The sequence below is a fragment of the Acipenser ruthenus genome, chromosome 5 (assembly GCF_902713425.1).
Source record: "Acipenser ruthenus chromosome 5, fAciRut3.2 maternal haplotype, whole genome shotgun sequence".
NCBI lineage: Eukaryota > Metazoa > Chordata > Actinopteri > Acipenseriformes > Acipenseridae > Acipenser > Acipenser ruthenus.
In genome coordinates this window covers 48,314,056-48,331,987 of record NC_081193.1, presented here as the reverse complement: position 1 = coordinate 48,331,987, position 17,932 = coordinate 48,314,056, and the positions used below count along the sequence as shown (strand labels likewise).

The 17,932-nt window shown below is 37.1% G+C and overlaps 1 protein-coding gene across 1 annotated transcript in view; it reads right to left on the bottom strand.

Annotated features, from left to right (window-relative positions):
* The window catches only part of LOC117403294 (potassium channel subfamily K member 2-like), a 74,600-nt gene extending 63,688 nt beyond the window's left edge, over positions 1-10,912 (bottom strand). The window contains exons 1-2 of the mRNA XM_034005341.3: positions 10,662-10,912; positions 6,212-6,522 (exon numbers count right to left, since the gene is read on the bottom strand). Of these exons, the coding sequence (XP_033861232.1) occupies positions 6,212-6,522; position 10,662 (312 nt within the window). The 5' untranslated portion in view covers positions 10,663-10,912. The remainder of the gene's footprint in view (positions 1-6,211; positions 6,523-10,661) is intronic.
* Between the last annotated feature and the right edge of the window lie 7,020 nt (positions 10,913-17,932).

Below are 17,932 nucleotides of genomic sequence, written 5' to 3'. Positions count from 1 at the left end.
CTTGTCAACGCTATATTAAATAAATAAATAAATTATTTAAACAACATAATGTATTAAATCTGTGATAAATGATGTACAATTTTACAATAAAGTTAATGTTAATCAATTACATTAAACTGACTGTTGATAATCCAGACAAAATATAGCACGTTGAAAATGTGTGCTGCGCTGCAAGGTTTGGAGAAGGCGTTTCTCTAAAAGCTGCGTGTGACGTCAGAAAGACAGCAGGCAAGAGCAGCCGGCGCAGCAAGCTCTGGGTAACAGAACACAGCCATTGAAACGTGTATTCTGTGTCGTTGACAGTTTCCTTCAAAACCATTATCAAAATACTGTATCAGCTCACAAAAAGATCTTCATCAGACACTTTGCTAAGGCTGCAAGTACCATCGCTTGATTTAGAAGAAGCGTGTTTGCAGTTGAAAAAATGCGTTAACCGTTGTATAAAGGAATTACGATAATTGCGGTGTAGAATAAAAGGAACGGTATTAATACTGTAATGTACCTAAACCGGTATACAGACCCATCCCTAGAGTGTAAAGAAGAGCGACCAGAATTATCCTGGGTTTAAAATGCATGTCGTATGCAGACAGGCTAAAAGAATTGAATCTATTCAGTCTTGAACAAAGAACACTACGCGGTGATCTGATTCAACCATTCAAAATTCTAAAAGGTATTGACAATATTGACCCTGGGGACTTTTTCAACCTGAAAAAAGAAACAAGGACCAGGGGTCACAAATGGAGATTAGATTAGATAAAGGGGCATTCAGAACAGAAAATAGGAGGCACTTTTTTACACAGAGAATTGTGAGGGTCTGGAACCAACTCCTCAGTAATGTTGTTGAAGCTGAAACCCTGGGATCCTTCAAGAAGCTGCTTGAGGAGATTCTGGGATCAATAAGACGTTGCTTTGGTTTGGTTTCTCCAATGGGATTTCACAGTACCTATATATTGCCCATAGCAATGCTTGTGATGATAATATAATTAGATTGATAAATTTTAGTTTAGGCTTGATTACTATAATATTTTCTTATAAAGAATTTCATGTGGAATAACTAAAACAGATACTTGAGTGTAATTTGCATTTAATGCCTAAAGAAATTAAAATCAAATTAATGGACATTTTATAGACAAGTATCATAATGTACCAAGCACTTCACAGTCACTAAACAACTTGACAGGCAGCCAGGAAAACATCGGTCCAGTGCACAACAAAACATCTTTCATTTTTTGTCCCAGAATTTACAGTATGTTTTATTTTTTTTAATGTGGAAGAGAAATTTAGTCAGGGCATTTGGGTTAGCGATAAACTCTTTTTACAAAAGATCCCATGGGATCTTTTATCTTACAGGGAGAAGCAGGACTTTGGTTTAACATGTCACTGAATGTATACAATATACAGTATCTACTATAAATCTGTACCAGACAGACCATAGTGTCCTCGATTTCCTGAAAACTCAAATGTTTTTTTTTCACGTTTTTCCACCGTATCTTTGTTTTTAATTGTTCAGCTACGTAAAAACGTGAGGGAACACGTTTCAATAACTTCTGTTAAAGCAAAATAAAAAAAACTACTCGACAACATTCAAATGTTTCTTTTTGTAACCCTTTTTCATAGAAAATTTAAATGTATCTTTCTTCTATAGAGAAACTGTAATTGCAGCTTACTGCACCACAGTCACTTGTTCAAAAGTACATGTTTTTTTAAGTCTCGGCACTAATACATGCAGCTGATTGCCTTGATTCTCTGACAAAGCAATTTATCCAGTCTTACATTATCAAAGTGATCACTGCAAACAGGGATCAATAATTTAAGCTGTTTTTCAGAAGTCATGGAAATACATATCCCTGTAAAAAATGGTTGGTAGTATATAAATACAAAAAGTGACACAATCACGTACCAACTCTCTCATGGGGTTTCGATGAGGGTCAATTTACATGTGAAATGTTGATGCGTGTGCACTCATGTAAATCAGGTTTGTGGCCGAAAAAAAACGTCCAAAGAGAGGGATAGGGTAAAGGGTAAATCTCATTTACTTGTGTAAATGACAAAACACATGGGAAAATCCACACCCAGTTTCGCATGGAAACCCGTATTTCACATGTAAATGTTAAGAGCGTGTTTATCTTCAGTAACAGTTACAAAAGGACACAGTGAATAATAATAATAAAAAAAGATCATGACAGAGAAGACAGTGGCACTAAAAATACAAAGTTAGTTTTCTTTGTTTTAATTACATTAAAATAAGTGGCATACGGAACGTAGATTGGTCCTTACTACTATAAAGAAACGTAGGAAAGTTATGTTTTTTTTATTATTATTATTTATTTTTTTAAATTTAGTCATTGCCAATTAGTTTTTTATTATTTTCTCCCCAATCTGAAATGCCCAATTATTTTTAGGCTCAGCTCACCGCTACCACCCCTGCGCTGACTCAGGAGGGGCGAAGATGAACACACGCTGTCCTCCGAAGTGTGTGCCGTCAGCTGTCTGCTTCTTTACACTCTGCACACTCACCGTGCAGCCGCCTCAGAGCTACAGCGTCGGAGGACAACGCAGCTCTGGGCAGCTTACAGGCAAGCCCGCAGGCGCCCGGCCAGACTACAGGGGTCGCTGGTGCGCGGTGAGCCGAGGCCACCCTGGCCGACCTAACCCTCCCTCCCCCCGGACGACGCTCGGCCAATTGAGCGCCGCCCCCTGGGAGCTCCCGTCCACGGTCGGCTGTGGAATAGCCTGGACTCGAACCGGCGACGTCCAGGCTATAGAGCACATCCTGCACTCTAGCGAGTGCTTTTACTGGATGCGCCACTCGGGAGCCCCTATGGTTTGTTTTATTGAGAAATATATTGACATGTTAACAGTTACATATCCTTTATTCTCGACTGTTAAATGTGGTTCTAGAAGTTACAGAAATTTTTTTGAATGTTTTGCCATTCAACATTGTTAAGCACAGTTATCATGGTGAAACCAGCTGCTAGGTCAGGACACATTTGTAAAGTAAACACTGTCTCTCGCATGACAGTGCTTGGGGCTGATACTATCAGTGATTAGGGTTGTCACAAGGTCAAACGGTGCAGGTGCAGTAAATGTAATTTGCATATTATCACTTAAGGATTTTTTTTGTGTGTAGGACTATAATTGACTGGCCCTTTAATAGTTCTGCTTGTTTTTGGTAGTGAAATAAAGAGGATGAAGTAAAACTACAAAGTGGATGAATTTGAGATTTTTATTAAGTGATTCAGGTGAGTGCTCTGTACATTACTGACGGAGAAAAGTTCTTTAAAAAGTTTTTACTGTTATTATATTTGTGCTTATAACTGTGACTACAGGGGTTTCAGGTGAGTACGATATGTGGAATACATCAGCACAAACTGGGTATTCAGAAAATTAAAAAAAATCCACTGTTTGATTTGATACCCACTAAATTTAGTAAAGAAACATAGGGCAGCAGTGTGAAGTAGTGGTCAATCCCAGGTGGGGGACACTGCTGCTGTACCCTTGAGCAAGGTACTTTACCTAGATTGATCCAGTAAAAACCCAACTGTATAAACGGGTAATTGTATGTAGAAATAATGATATCTTGTAACACTTGTAAGTCACTCTGGATAAGGGTGTCTGCTAAGAAATAAATACTAATAATAATAAACAAAAAACAAATGGATGAAAATAAAATATGCTTTTTAGAAAAAAAGAACAATAAATACTATCATTCACTCCAACGTACAGAACAATACCGTACACATTAGTAGCTTGCTTTCTTAATTTCACATTTCCTCATCATTTTCTTTGAGGACATGTATTTTTAACGTATATATGTGATGCATTCATTCAATAATCTACGCTGTCGCTAACCTGTCTGAATTATTTGAAGAGGTCAGAGTGCCTGTCCGCCAAATGCTTCGCTAAATTTGAGGTGTTGCCTCCTTTAGTTTGTACCGTCTTAAAGCACCGCTTGGATGTGGGCTTGGATGGATCTTTTGCTTTGCCCTGCTCATTCACTTCATAAACGAAATATTTCCACACAGCACTCCTGCCTGTTCTCTTTTTCTAAGAGCGCAGGCCGCTGGGCTCGTGTGCCTTCCATCTTAACCTTTTACTTCTGAATCCTGGCTGTCTCGTTGTCGTTGTTTCCACCTGGAGTGTATGGTGTCCCTGCGCGGACATAAAGGGAAGCTTTTTTTTTTTTTTAGTACGGCTCCGTCTTTTACATGAAGGACACAAACACTCAATTTTCATTATACAAGTACAGAGTCCTCTGATATTCATGACTTTCTTGCAGGCAGTGCAAAATGCTCATTCATAAACTAACGTTAACGAGAAAAATTGTCGGTGCAGCAAGCACAGCCACTGCACTCCTCGCTCAGCATGTGGCGGTGCGGCTGCACCCCCAGCACCCCCACTTCCCTGATGTTGTGTATCTCTTGTGGGTTTACAGTTCTGTATAAAACCACTTACCATGAACTCTTGTTATAGTATTAAAGCAGCTGTTTGAGAATACCCTTGCTGTAAAAACTATGCTAAAGTTAAACACGAAGAGCAAGTGAGCTGCTTTAATGTCTAACTGAATTCATTTCTGTCCTTTTTGATCCCAGCTATGTCCAAAGACAACGCGTGTCTGCCCTCCACGTTAATAAATATATTTGGTGAACTGGATGTCATGAGCCAGCTCGATCACCCAAAACAGCACAACAATATCCAACAAGCTGCTGATGCCCTCTCAGAACTGACCAAATAAAATTGCAAATGAACGCATTTGACTGTTTTATTTGTTTGCATCATTAATATTTAACACAGCAGTAAATCCAACACAACTTAAAAGAAAGGAGAGAATCTCTGACAGCACGAGACTCCTCAGATCGCTGCTGTTCAGCTGAAACTGGCAGCTGAGGTAACCTTCACAGTTGCCAAATCCGCTTATAATAAGCGGGATTGGGCTTGTTTTTTGAGAGTCGTGAGACTTGGCAACACTGGTAACCTTCACCGTCTGTCTCACAGGCAGTCACTGATTCCTGAACACCTCAAGTGTTTGTGCAGGATACAGCAGGCAGTGGCAATTTTGGGAACAAACTAATGCTGCACTTTAGTCCGTTTCATCAGTATCCGCCACCTCCCTTTCAAGTGCCCACTACCCGTATTTGCCCAAGCGTGGTGTTGAATGCTTCCTCAGCATCTGTCAGCCGTCCGGACGGGTAGGGTTTCTAAGTCAGGGTAGTATATGCCGCATCACCTGATTCCCTATATGCTGTATTGCATGAATTAAAGGGAAATATATATATATATAATGTCGACGCCTACAACTATAACTTATGGAGTCATAAGTTAAATTAGTTGAAACAGTATTCACTACTAACGACAAGACACCCCACTAATGACATCTGAAAAACAATTTGGGCAAGAGCAGTAAAACACATTATTAACCAACCAGGCACGAGGTATTTTGCTTTATTACAGCACCTTAAGATTCACTCGTGTACCAGTTCTCTGCGCATGGAAACCACATTTTCACAAAATTTCACTAGTAATCTTCAAAAACAGCATGAGTACTTTACGCATAGCTAATTTACATATCAACCTCCACCTTTCCCATTCATTTGCATGACGTCGGTGAAACACGTGGTTTACTCAAGTAAAATAAACCGAGCGACTGGAAACCCAAAAAAGCATTTTACACAAGACATTTTTCTCGAGTAAATGTCTCGAGCTAAAAAAAAACACGCATGGAAACCCCATGTTTGATGTGGGATAGGTATTACATCCTCAAGCTGTTGTAGTAAAACAGTTTGTTTGTTTTAACTGAATATCTTATGAATGAAAGGATCAAATATGTTGTAGCTCATCAAGCAAGACAGGATTGTTGCATGTTTTTTACTAAATCATATCATTTTATAGGAAGCCACTGTTAAGGTAATACTCTCAGAACAGTCCCATTGTAATGTTATTTATCTATACCTTTCAAGATATATACAGTAAAGTAGAAGCACTATTTATCTGTAATTCTCCTGTATGTATTTAATGTAAAACCTGTATGAGGCAGTACACCTTGACTAATTCTTACACATTGTACCAGTCTGGTGCCTGCTGCTAATATGCATTAAATTAATCAATAACTCCTGCCTATTCTGGCAACAATAAGATTAATGAAAGAATGCCTGAATTTCTAGCTAAAGGGAGCGACAATTCTTCATCTACAAAATGATGACATGCTCATTACCTGAACGAGTTCCTCCAGCTCGGTGGAGTTCACGCAAGAGTGGCTAGATAGGAACTCCAGCTTCCCATCCAGAATCGCAAGCTTCTGCGAGCTCTCATGAGGCTGCTCCAGGGCTTTGAACACTGTAGCACCAATGATCAAATACAGTACAACCAAAAGAAAGATGGCAGAGACTTTTTTCCACTTCATTACTGTTATGATTGAGTCACTGTCATCATATGAATTTAAAACTATGGGTTTGATTGAAAAGGACAGGCGAGGTTTGGAGTTATGTGTTGCTGATTTTGGATCCAGGAGATCAGGTGCTGCCACTGGGAAAAAGACAGAAAATAAGTTTTAGTATGATAAACTTATGCTTATGCTTAAGGCCCTGTGAAAATTGCGGACATTTTCTTTAAAATTCACAGCAGTGTCACGGGTAAAGTATCGTATTTCACGGAATGTGCATGGAAATATGTTATCAATTATGTGTACAGATTATTATTATTTTTTTAAACAGCAAATATACAGGTACATGCACTGACATCAAAATTAACATAAAAGTTACTCAAGCACTTTACAACAGCTTGTGAAACAGTGTTTTACAATTAGGTATTGCAAAACAAATACAATGTGTAACCCATACTGATCTTGTGCCACTGACAAGCAACCAGACTGTTTTACCAATTCCATAATCTCCTGCTTGTGATACTCGGCAAGTCTGAAGATTTTTGGTCGTCCAATTTTTCAAAAGGGATAGTTGCACAAACAAACGCCTCAGTCAGGTCAATATTTAATAAGTGGACTTTTGGAATATGGAAGTCACCTTTTTTGTTTCTTTGCAAGTAAAGCAGTTGCAGTACTGCTCTGGATTTCCATCTTTCTCTTTTGGTGAATACTTGCTGTCAACAGACAAGTTTCCTTAGTGATCTACAGTAATGTTGCAGGATATATAGAAGAGCTTGCCTCCATTGCTGTGTAAACTCCTGCTGGATTGCTGTACATGACCTGCTGCAAACACATTTTTAGCCTTTTTAGAGACATTTTCTTGTTTATAGTGTGTAGTATTTTAATTTCCCGCTTAGATTGCATATAGTTACATGACATAATCACTGCACAGCACTGTGTGCATAGTGAATATTACACGCAGCCACATGTCAGAGCTGTACAGTTTTGTTAATTATTTTTTTTGTATGAAATACAAATAATTCTGAAATTATTTTTAATTCATAAGAATACTGTAAACATCGCAGTATTAGGCTAATTTCACGATTTCCACGCAGCCCGTGAAATCGCGATTTTCACAGGGCCCTATTATGCTTTTTGAGGCCAAAAAGTTTTGCATCACCATATAGAATTAACTAATTTTGCTTCATAGAGTCGAATGAAAATGACTTAGATTCTGGTATAGTAAGCACACTTGTTAAATTTGCAGACACAAAAATAGGAGGAGTGGCAAACACACTTGCAGCAGCAAAGGTCATTCAAAATGAGCTAGACAGCATTCAGAACTGGGCAGACACATGGCAAATGAAATTTAATAGAGAAAAGTGTAAGGCACTGCATGCAGGCAATAAAAATGTGCATTATAAATATCATACGGGAGATACTGAAACTGAAGAAGGAATCTATGAAAAAGACCTAGGAGGTTATGTTGACTCAGAAATGTCTTCATCTAGACAATGTGGGGAAGCTATAAAAAAAAGGCCAACAAGATGCTCGGATATATAGTAAAAAGTGTTGAATTTAAATCAAGGGAAGTAATGTTAAACTTTACAATGCATTAGTAAGACCTCATCTATACTATTGTGTTCAGTTCAGTTCTGGTCACCTCACTACAAAAAGGATATTGCTGCTCTAGAAAGAGTGCAAAGAAGAGCAATCAGAATTATTCCGGGTTTAAAAGGCATGTCATATGCAGACAGGCTAAAAGAACTGAATCTATTCAGTCTTGAGCAAAGAAGACTACGCTGTGATCTGATTCAAGCATTCAAAATTCTAAAAGGTATTGACAATGTCGACCCAGGGGACTTTTTCGACCTGAAAAAAGAAACAAGGACCAGGGGTCCCAAATGGAGATTAGATAAAGGGGCATTCAGAACAGAAAATAGGAGCCACTTTTTTACACAGAGAATTGTGAGGGTCTGGAACCAACTCCCCTGTAATGTTGTTGAAGCTGACACCTTGGGATCCTTCAAGAAGCTGCTTGATGAGATTCTGGGATCAATAAGCTACTAACATCCAAACGAGCAAGATGGGCTGAATGGCCTCCTCTCGTTTGTAAACTTTATTATGTTCTTATTAATAATGCTATGTTAACATATTCAATTACATACCACTTTGTAGTTTTCCATATACTTCATGAAAAACTGACACGAATTGACAAATGAGACATTTTGAAATCGAACATAAAATATACTGTACTAGTATTATGGCTTTCAGTTGACTTTTGCGATATCATTTTGTAGTTTCTTTGATTACATGATGTTAAATAAAAGATCTAAATTATGTACTCATAGTTTCAAAAAAAAAAAATGTCTCAATCCTAACATTGTAGGTGATGCTAAAGTTTTGGCCATAGCTGTACAGCAACATGAATAATAGTACAAACGGTCCATTGTTAATGAATCTATTACATTGACTTCACTTTTGTAAGGTTTCATCAATATTCTACATTTAGGCTTGCTACCCTGCTTTCAAATGTTGAATAAAAGCACAGAGCGCATGTCTATATGCACATAAATACAAACTAAATGTACATACATATATTCTTCCACAGAAAATCTCTTCCTTTTAATGTTACATGTACAGTAAGTATTTTGCAACCAAACATTTAAAAATATGTTGGCATATAGGATACAAAATAACGTTTTAATATATAGGCTACTGATGTTGAATTAACAATAACCACATAAATAAACCAATCATTCATAACAGTCTAACATGTAGCAGAAATATAAAGATGGTGTAAATGAAAATGCTGTTAATGCAGTGGCATCTTAATTCTGTGTATTATATTGTGTATTATAACTGCAAAATACTGATTTAAATAGCGGAATTATAAATATTACTAGCTATAAAGATTCCCAATTACTGGAAGGTGATCACATTCTAATTAAGAATATCCCCTATAGAAGTACATTACCAATCATTGTACCACACACGTGCATATCTTAAGCAGTCAATGCATATTGTAAATATTGCATAGATTTAAAATCTGTCCATTTCTACATGTAGATTGCAATAACATATAAAATGCCTTATGGTATGATTAATATATGAATATATTAATATATCCAGAGTCTAGTAGAATCAGGCTAGACTTTATTATATTCCAATCAAAGCAAATGCCCAAAGCAATATCTATGCCCCAGATCAAGACTAAAATGTCTCTATATCCAACAAAATCACCATAATCAGCCACATAAACTATTATGTTAAAAAAAAACTGCTTATACAATACATAACGCAGAGTTTACAGTTGCAGTTATTTCATTATTATATGCAACATACGGCAATAAAGCCTACCAAAGTCTCAACACTCAGACAGACAAGCCCAAAAAAACATCAACAGCAATTTGCTACTATTGTTTCTGTACACCGCAGTACCCTTATGCACTAATATACATCGATAGGTGTTGTATACTCAAGGATCAGATAGGAAATAACGGGGTATTATTTCATTGTTCACAGCTATGTACCTATAATCACTGGAAAAAATAGCTTTCTTTGGGGTAAATAACATTTTTAATAATGGAATGTGTTGGAGGCAAATGTTTACTCTAAAATTCTTCAAAATATATATTTTAAAAAAGAGATAGCAGCACTAGAATGATCCTGTAAGCAGACTTGTAGAAAACCAGAATTGATTATCATATTCATTTTAAAGATGACCGGGGACTACTGTTAAGTGCAGACACAGGCAACAGACGATTTAAATGATCTACGGTATCTTGTCAAAACCAACAGCTTGTAACACAAACCGAAAAGTGCATTTTTTAAAAAATATTGCTTTCTAGAAATTCACAAAATAATCAAATGACCAAGACCAGATTATAAAAGCACGTATTTTAGCAGTTATAATGGCTGATGAATAAATGTTTTAGCTGATCAAGCACGTCTCTCAAACATCGCACAACCATGCATTTAATATTGACAACTTTATTCTGTTTTGCACGAGTCACAAAACGAGCAACCAACAAAACAACTGCAATCCAACTACTCTTGAAATAATGCAGATTAGACGACATCAACAAATTACCTGAGCTGAGTACTCTCTTCAAATGTTTTGTAGTTACAATCGCTTCCAGCTAAATGGTGTTGTACTACCACTTTGTGCAGCATGTTCCTTAGCATGCTCAATGTTGATGCGCCAAACGGCAGCTTTTGCATACAATGCAACATACAAAAAAAAAATGTAAATAATATATATATAAAAAAAACCTTCCAATTGACAAAAAATACGACTTACTTATTCTGTACCAAACGCCTCGTCTTGTCGTTCATCAGCAGCAATTTCCTCAGATTTTCTTTACATACACATATTCAGTGAGACGTTTCCACATGCTGGGGGATGTGCTTCACCTCTTCCAGCGCCGAACTACATCTGTCTTCTTTTCACAGTTTCAGCCGCCCATTGAAATATTTCTCATAGAACACGCGTCCGCTGTTGAGCAAAGAAAAGAAAAAAAAACAGATAATATGAAGGGGGAAATTGCTTCCAGAAAAATTCTTCGCAGTCACAATAAATACTAGGCAACCACCGACGCGCTGGTAGGTTAATGTGGTTGCGGGGTAAATGGGTGCACGTGCATTTTCTACTATTCAGAGTAAGGGACATTTGCAGTTAAATACAGTTATTTCAATAGCACATTATTTGTTTTTAAAAGTGGAATTCCTTATTATGACCATTCGCTAGCAAATGCATTTGTTCCAAATGTTCCATTTTATTTTAGGAATTATGAAATTTAAAAATAAAAAGATTCAATGGAGTAGACAAGTAAAACAACGTTTAGTGCTATCTAAAGTAAAACAACGTTTAGTGGTATCTACATTGTGGTTTCTAAATGAACGTTTGTGTTTGTGTAAAGAAGCTCCGTTGCACAAATAGACTGCTTTCAAGAAACACTGGACAGAACCACCTTTCAGTAGTAGTCACAAAGTCTTTAAGGAACGTTTTGGATGCAATACACTCAGACTGCAATGCACAAGCCTTTTGGTACCACATTATTTTTAAGATGCTGTGTTGTCAAATAAAAATGCACTCGTTAGGATTTTTTGTAATGGTTATAAACTGTTTGATATACAGTTTTAGTGATGTTGTAGGTATTGGCCATTATGTTATATTATGTTACATGTATACTGATATTTAAATAAACAATACAACTCTTTGACATGTTTCTTGACCCATAAACCATTTCACACTGTATTTTTTATCTTGCTTGTCCTATTGATGAAACTTGTTAAGAACCCTATTTAGCACCCTTATTCAGCCTGATAATCTTGGAGAATATAGACAGCTGTGTCTCAACCCCCCTTCTTATGTCAAATTTAGATTTTATGTTTCCAAATGTAATGAAACTTAAAACACTTTTTTAGTACAATATATTGATAGTATCATAATATGTTGGGGGGTAAAAAGGCAGTCTGTCTGTCTTTTTGACTGCCTATCCCTATGCCATATTTACATGTTAATACAAGCTATTCAGTGTCATGATGTTGGGAGTACACTATATCGAGGGTGTCATTTTTTAAAATATATTTAACTACATGTCCAATTGTGATGAAACCTTTTTTGAGTGTATCATATTCTAGGGGTATATGGAAGCTACCATCTATCTATATGTCACACTTGTGCATACACCAGTTTCGATTGTAGCCATTGTTACTCCTCTGTTACATCACTCATTAGCAGTCTTTCCCTCAACAGTGGTAGAATATAATAATCACTGTACTTTTAAACATTTTCAGGATGTTCAGCAGCAATACCTAGTACTGCTAGCAAGGATATGGTCTGCAAAAGTTTAATATTCCAGTTGAAGATAATAATGCATTTTATTTGCCATTAACAAAAATGACAAGCATTCAAAGAAAACATCTGTGTGGTCACTTAGTTCTTTATTTTTAACCTTGTAGAATTGTTTTCATACATATAGTAGGCTACCTACCTGGTAGTAAGCATTAATTGTAGTGTTTCTTTTTCTGGCTAATTAAAACCAATAACATACAACAGCTCTAACAGGAAATAACTATTTCAAAGCACATCTTCAAGTGACTTGTCATTCTATTTGTCTTGCAAATATGAAGTAAGCATACATTTAAAGAATACCGGTTGTATTTGCTTCTGCAAGTTGTGTTAAAACAAAATAGATTCCTCACTGCTTTCACTTGAAAACCTTGAGATTTTCACTAGAAATTGAATTGCAGGTCTGTGACGTTTACCTTTAATGCAAATCAATTGCTGAAATTTCATACAACAAAAAAATGTCACATTGCACTTGCTTTCACTCTGTGGGATTTCAATGTTTGGCACCTGTGTGCTCCAGAGATTGAGCCCACGAATTAAAGATAGCTAAACAATACATGACTATTTAAATAAAATGGAACCATGGATCTTAGTTTGTATATTATTTAAAGATTAATAAAAATTTTTTTAAAAAATTGTATTTCTAACTGCCTAGAAATGTACTCTGATCCCACGACTAAGCTAATTGCTACTTTACACCCAGGAGCTCTGCTACTGGCCCCTGGAGGATAGTAGTTTCCGCTGCAGCATGGTGAGCGGAACCAGAGTACCTCCGACAGTATGACTCATCCTGCACACAAGGCAGCTGTGCCATTACCAGGCGAGCCATTCAGTAACCCATCCTAGAGATGCTTTATGAATAGAAAATGTTATGTATGCGCCTGCCGTACAAATCATTGGTCTAATGTTACTTGACAGCTGTTAAGTGTTTAATAAATGTATTTGTCAATCTGAAACCTTGTTCAGTCTGAAATGTATCTTCTTGATCAAGTGTTTGCCAGAGGAACACAACAAAACGTTAGGTTACTTACAGTAACCCTGGTTTCCGAAAAGAGAAGACAACCACCAACATTACTTTTGGGATATGCCTGCCACAGATCAGCATTTTATGTCAGAGCTGCCGATAGGCCCCTCCGTGGGGCGACGTCCTTGGTCCCGCCTACCGAGGGATTAAACAGTCAACCCGCAGAGACCATTTCCTCTTTTGCATCGAACCCGTGAGGGCGACTGATGTGACCTCGCTGGTTGGTGGTCATCTTCTCTTTCAGGGAACCAGGGTTACGGTAAGTAACCTAACGTTCCCTTTCAATTCGAAAATGACCACCAATATTACTTTTGGAAAAGTATACCAGAGCAGTCGCGAGGGAGAAGGAATGGCAGCAGACAAGGGACGCATCAGAACCGCATAATCTAACTGTTATCGGTGCGAGTGTTCAACCTCGAGGACCCTCGTGCCTAATGAAGGCAGGGGAGGATCTACCACATTAAGGCGGTAGAACCTGGAGAAAGTATGCGGCGTAGCCAAGCTAGCCACAGTACAAATATCGGCCGGCGATGCCTCTCTGAAGAGGGCCCAAAATGTAGACAACCCTCTGGTAGCATGAGCGGCTACCTGCCCAGGTGGGGGCAAGCCGGCATTCTCATACGCATTGTATTTTTACACCTTCTGCTATCCGTAGTTGGGGGGGGGCGGTGTTCTCTTTCCCTTTGTCTGTTGCAGACTAGTTCAAAAAGGTAAGCAGACAGGTAATGAGGCAGCTTGCCATTGTGGCTTTAGTTAGAACTTTCGGTAGTTACCAGGGTTACCAGATTTCTACTGTGTTTATAGCCCAAAGTCACTTCAAAACTAGCCCTTTGGGGTTTTTTTTTTTTTTTTTACTGAAACCAAGCTTATTATTATTATTAACATGTAGGCCTATGCATAAAAAAAAAATCAAAAGCTTTCAGAAGAAAATGTATCTAGTATAGATTTGATTAAAATGACAAGCCCCAGCACAGCTCATCCACACGTCATTATAAAAAAAATCTGGACGGAAACTCTGAAGGCACAATCAACATTTATACCAGCAACCGTATTACAGCGTGATTCCTTTACTGAAGCACTTGCTGCTACTGTTTCCCAAACAATAATGCAAAGAAAACAGTTCAATCTTTTAAAGTTATACCACCAATCTAATTAGATGATCAACATCAATTAAATCAATTAAACATCACTACCAATTAAATGCACCATAACAAACTGCAAAAAGTAGACCAACAACTTGCCTTTTTTAAAATAAACACAAAAAGTTTACAGTTAATTGTAGCCCCATATATTGAAATATAACACGTAAACATTAAAAAAAAAAACATTTTTAACTTCTTAACTTCGTCAATTAACACAATCGTCCGTCTCTCACTCCTGAGTCCACTTGCATTGTCATGCGCAGTGGTGGTTGTGGTCATGTGCAATATGTTATTTTATTGGGAAACAGTTTTATATAGTTTGTGTGCACTGCAGCGGGTAGGCTGCAAAAGTTGTGGACATGGATAATTTGTTCAATTAAATACTTTTGTGATTAGGTTATTCATTTTTAATAAAGTTATTCTTTTTTATATATAAACTAGACCAAAAAAATGCGAAACCTCTTGAAAGTAGCCCAAAAAGTACCAACCCATGACTCCTAAATATTTCCTGCGGCTGTCTTTTTAAAGTAGCCGAACTGGTATTCATCATGAGCCAACATATTGTTAGTCTGTGTTAACCTGCACGTCTATCTTTTGTCAGCCGTATTCTATTTTGGTAATCATTCAAAATATCAGTCTGTCTTTAGATGGTGCTTCTGTGTACAGCAAAACTAACACTAACACTAACATGTTTTTTTCTTTGTTGTTTTTCAAACGTTGTGACAGTTCTGTTTTCTGTTGCTACTTTGGACCGTTTGCTGTTTTGAATAATTACGGACCAAAAGCACTTTTAAAACAGCGGATTGCAGCTTCAAACGAATGGGAAGTTATATCGATAATACAAATTATATCGAACAATTTTTTGGATTTGTTTTGATTGACGTCGTGCATCTGTATATATATATATATATATATATATATATATATATATATATATATATATATATATATATATATATCTACATGCAAAGGTGGGTGCATGTATATATTTATGTATTGTTTTTTCTAAACTGTGCAACATGTTCCATGGTGAATGGCTGTATTTTGCTAACCTTTTGGGGTTGAAGTGTTTGATACAATGTTTTGCGATCATATACTGATTTATTTTGTCTATGCTGATATGGTTAACATAGTACATCCTAAGATTACTTATAATAAACAGTTCCTGATTTAAAAATATTATTCTGATCCCCTTTACATCCCTCTTTTATGCTGTACCCTATTATTTGCTGAATCCTGAATAGTGAATGTTTCATTATAGGGTCAGTATACACCAGGCATGTAATCAAGTCAGAAAAAATGGGACTCAAGTCAAGTCGAGTCACTGGGGGGTAAGACTCGAGTAGAGTCTTTGACATGCCAAGCTCGAGTCAAGTGATAACTGGCTCGAGTCAATTCGAGTCATTAGTTCTAACAGTTTGAGATAGTTTGATTTAATCAGATTCATTTTACAGGAGATGAGCAATCTACAAGTAAAAATAATTTTGTAAAAATACAAAATTGAGATGCACAATAATGTGGTCATACTTGCCCCACTGATGTTCACTATTTCAGTGAATTCGTGATTCCTTGGCCTATTTATAAGCAGGTTTTGATACTGATCGTACAAAGGCCCTTTTACCTATGCTCAGTTGGGTTGGATGTACAGTAATGTATACCACAAAACAAAATAATTAATTTAACCATTTATTTCCAAGTGTTTTTTACCTTTTCTCAACAGTGAAATTCCCAGATATTTTTTATATAACCGTATGAAAGGAAATGGTGGCATTTAATCTGATATTTGACAAACATAGAAGCTACAAAGGAAAACAGTCCAAGTAATGCAACTGAGGCTAAATCAGAGTTTTAAAACCATTGCATACTTGCACATATATCCTCCAGTTTAAAATCAATAAACTCAATCTAATTTGCTTAATATTACAGAACGAAATGTATCTTGAAAGGCTAAGAGTTTAGCATAATAATGCATTTCACAAAATAAGTCATTTTTGTTCTTTTCTAGGTACCGGTACTCTAGAGTCATTACAACTCTGGTATACGCTTATGGCCTAAGTGTTTAGTGGTTTGTGACAGAGAAAGAATGAATCTTGGTTATAAATCTCCCTCCCGACCTGTGAGGGCACTGTGTAAAGGGATCAATGTGCCTCGGACTGGATGTTTGGCAATTCATTCCAGGGAAAGGTGGAAGTCGGCCATCTAGAAAGGGGGCGGAGCCACAGTACACCGTCATCGCCCCAGACGGGCGGCGATGTGGCAATCACGGATTGGAAGAAAAGCGATTGCACTCGCTAACCAAGGGGCGTGGCTGAAGGTACAAAAGGGGATGTGGCAAAGCGAACTGTTCCTTTGTTATGGTTACGAAAGAACCGCTGAAGGACTGTAAAATAACGGTGAGTGTTTTGTGTTTGTTTATTTGTCATTCTAATTGTACTCGTTTGTCATTGTTAGACGGCTAACACAAGCTGTTGCTAAAGACCACTTGCACCACTTGCATATATAGCACTCACTGTGGACTTGTGATCGTGTTTGTGTTCTGTGTGTGTTTATACTGTTATTATTATTTCGGGACTGAACCCCATGGTTTTAACTGTGCAATACACATTGTTGTGCATTGCCATTTACTATTATTTATGGTTGCCTGTGTAAAGGGCACTGTGTAAAGGGATCAATGTGCCTTGGACTGGATTACAAAATAAAGGATTATTTGGACCATGAACTTTGTTGTTTGTCATTGTTTGAGCATTGCATCACCTCTACACCTGTGCACTGCAAACCACTTTGCCACATGGTTACACGTTACAACGTTTTTGTACTAACTTTTGTACTTGTTAACATTAATTAAAAAATCCAGTTGATGCCTATGATTAATATGTTTTGTGACTAATTTGAAGCTATTAATATGTTTCAATTTTAACAATCAAGTTATTAATGAGACTGATTTATTAAAATGTTTGGATATACTGTTGATTGATTACTATCTTGTTCACAGTCATCTTAAAATAACGCTAGAATATGTTTTGTTGAAAAATAATAGGTTTTTGAAGGATTCAGATTTTGCTGCTGATGTATTTATTTTCAAAAGATTTTCTTCAGGTTGTGCTGCAGCAGCGCTGTGCTTTTTTTTTCTTTGGCAGGGTTTCTACTTCACAGTCTTGCACCAAGGCCCAGTAAATCCTTGTGTCGGCACTGGGTGGGGGGTGGGGCTAAAAAAGATTGTTAAAAACCTGTGTCAGTTTAACATATATACACATGTTACGTGTTCAATCAAGTTTACAGATATAGCCACTTTTACTTTTTCTGCTGTATAATACAATATACAGGCTTTCTAGTTATAAATATATTTTCAGAAAGGAAGGAAATTCTTTGCAAAAAAACCCTTTATATTAAATATTAAACATCATATATATATCATATTAAAACATAGGGAAATGCAATGTTATTAGTTTTTAACCCTAACTGCATTCCCTCCCACCCCCTTACAAGCAGCGGAATGGGCAAGGCAACACAAGCAACTACAGACAGTCATCATCAGTTAAGATGAACAACAT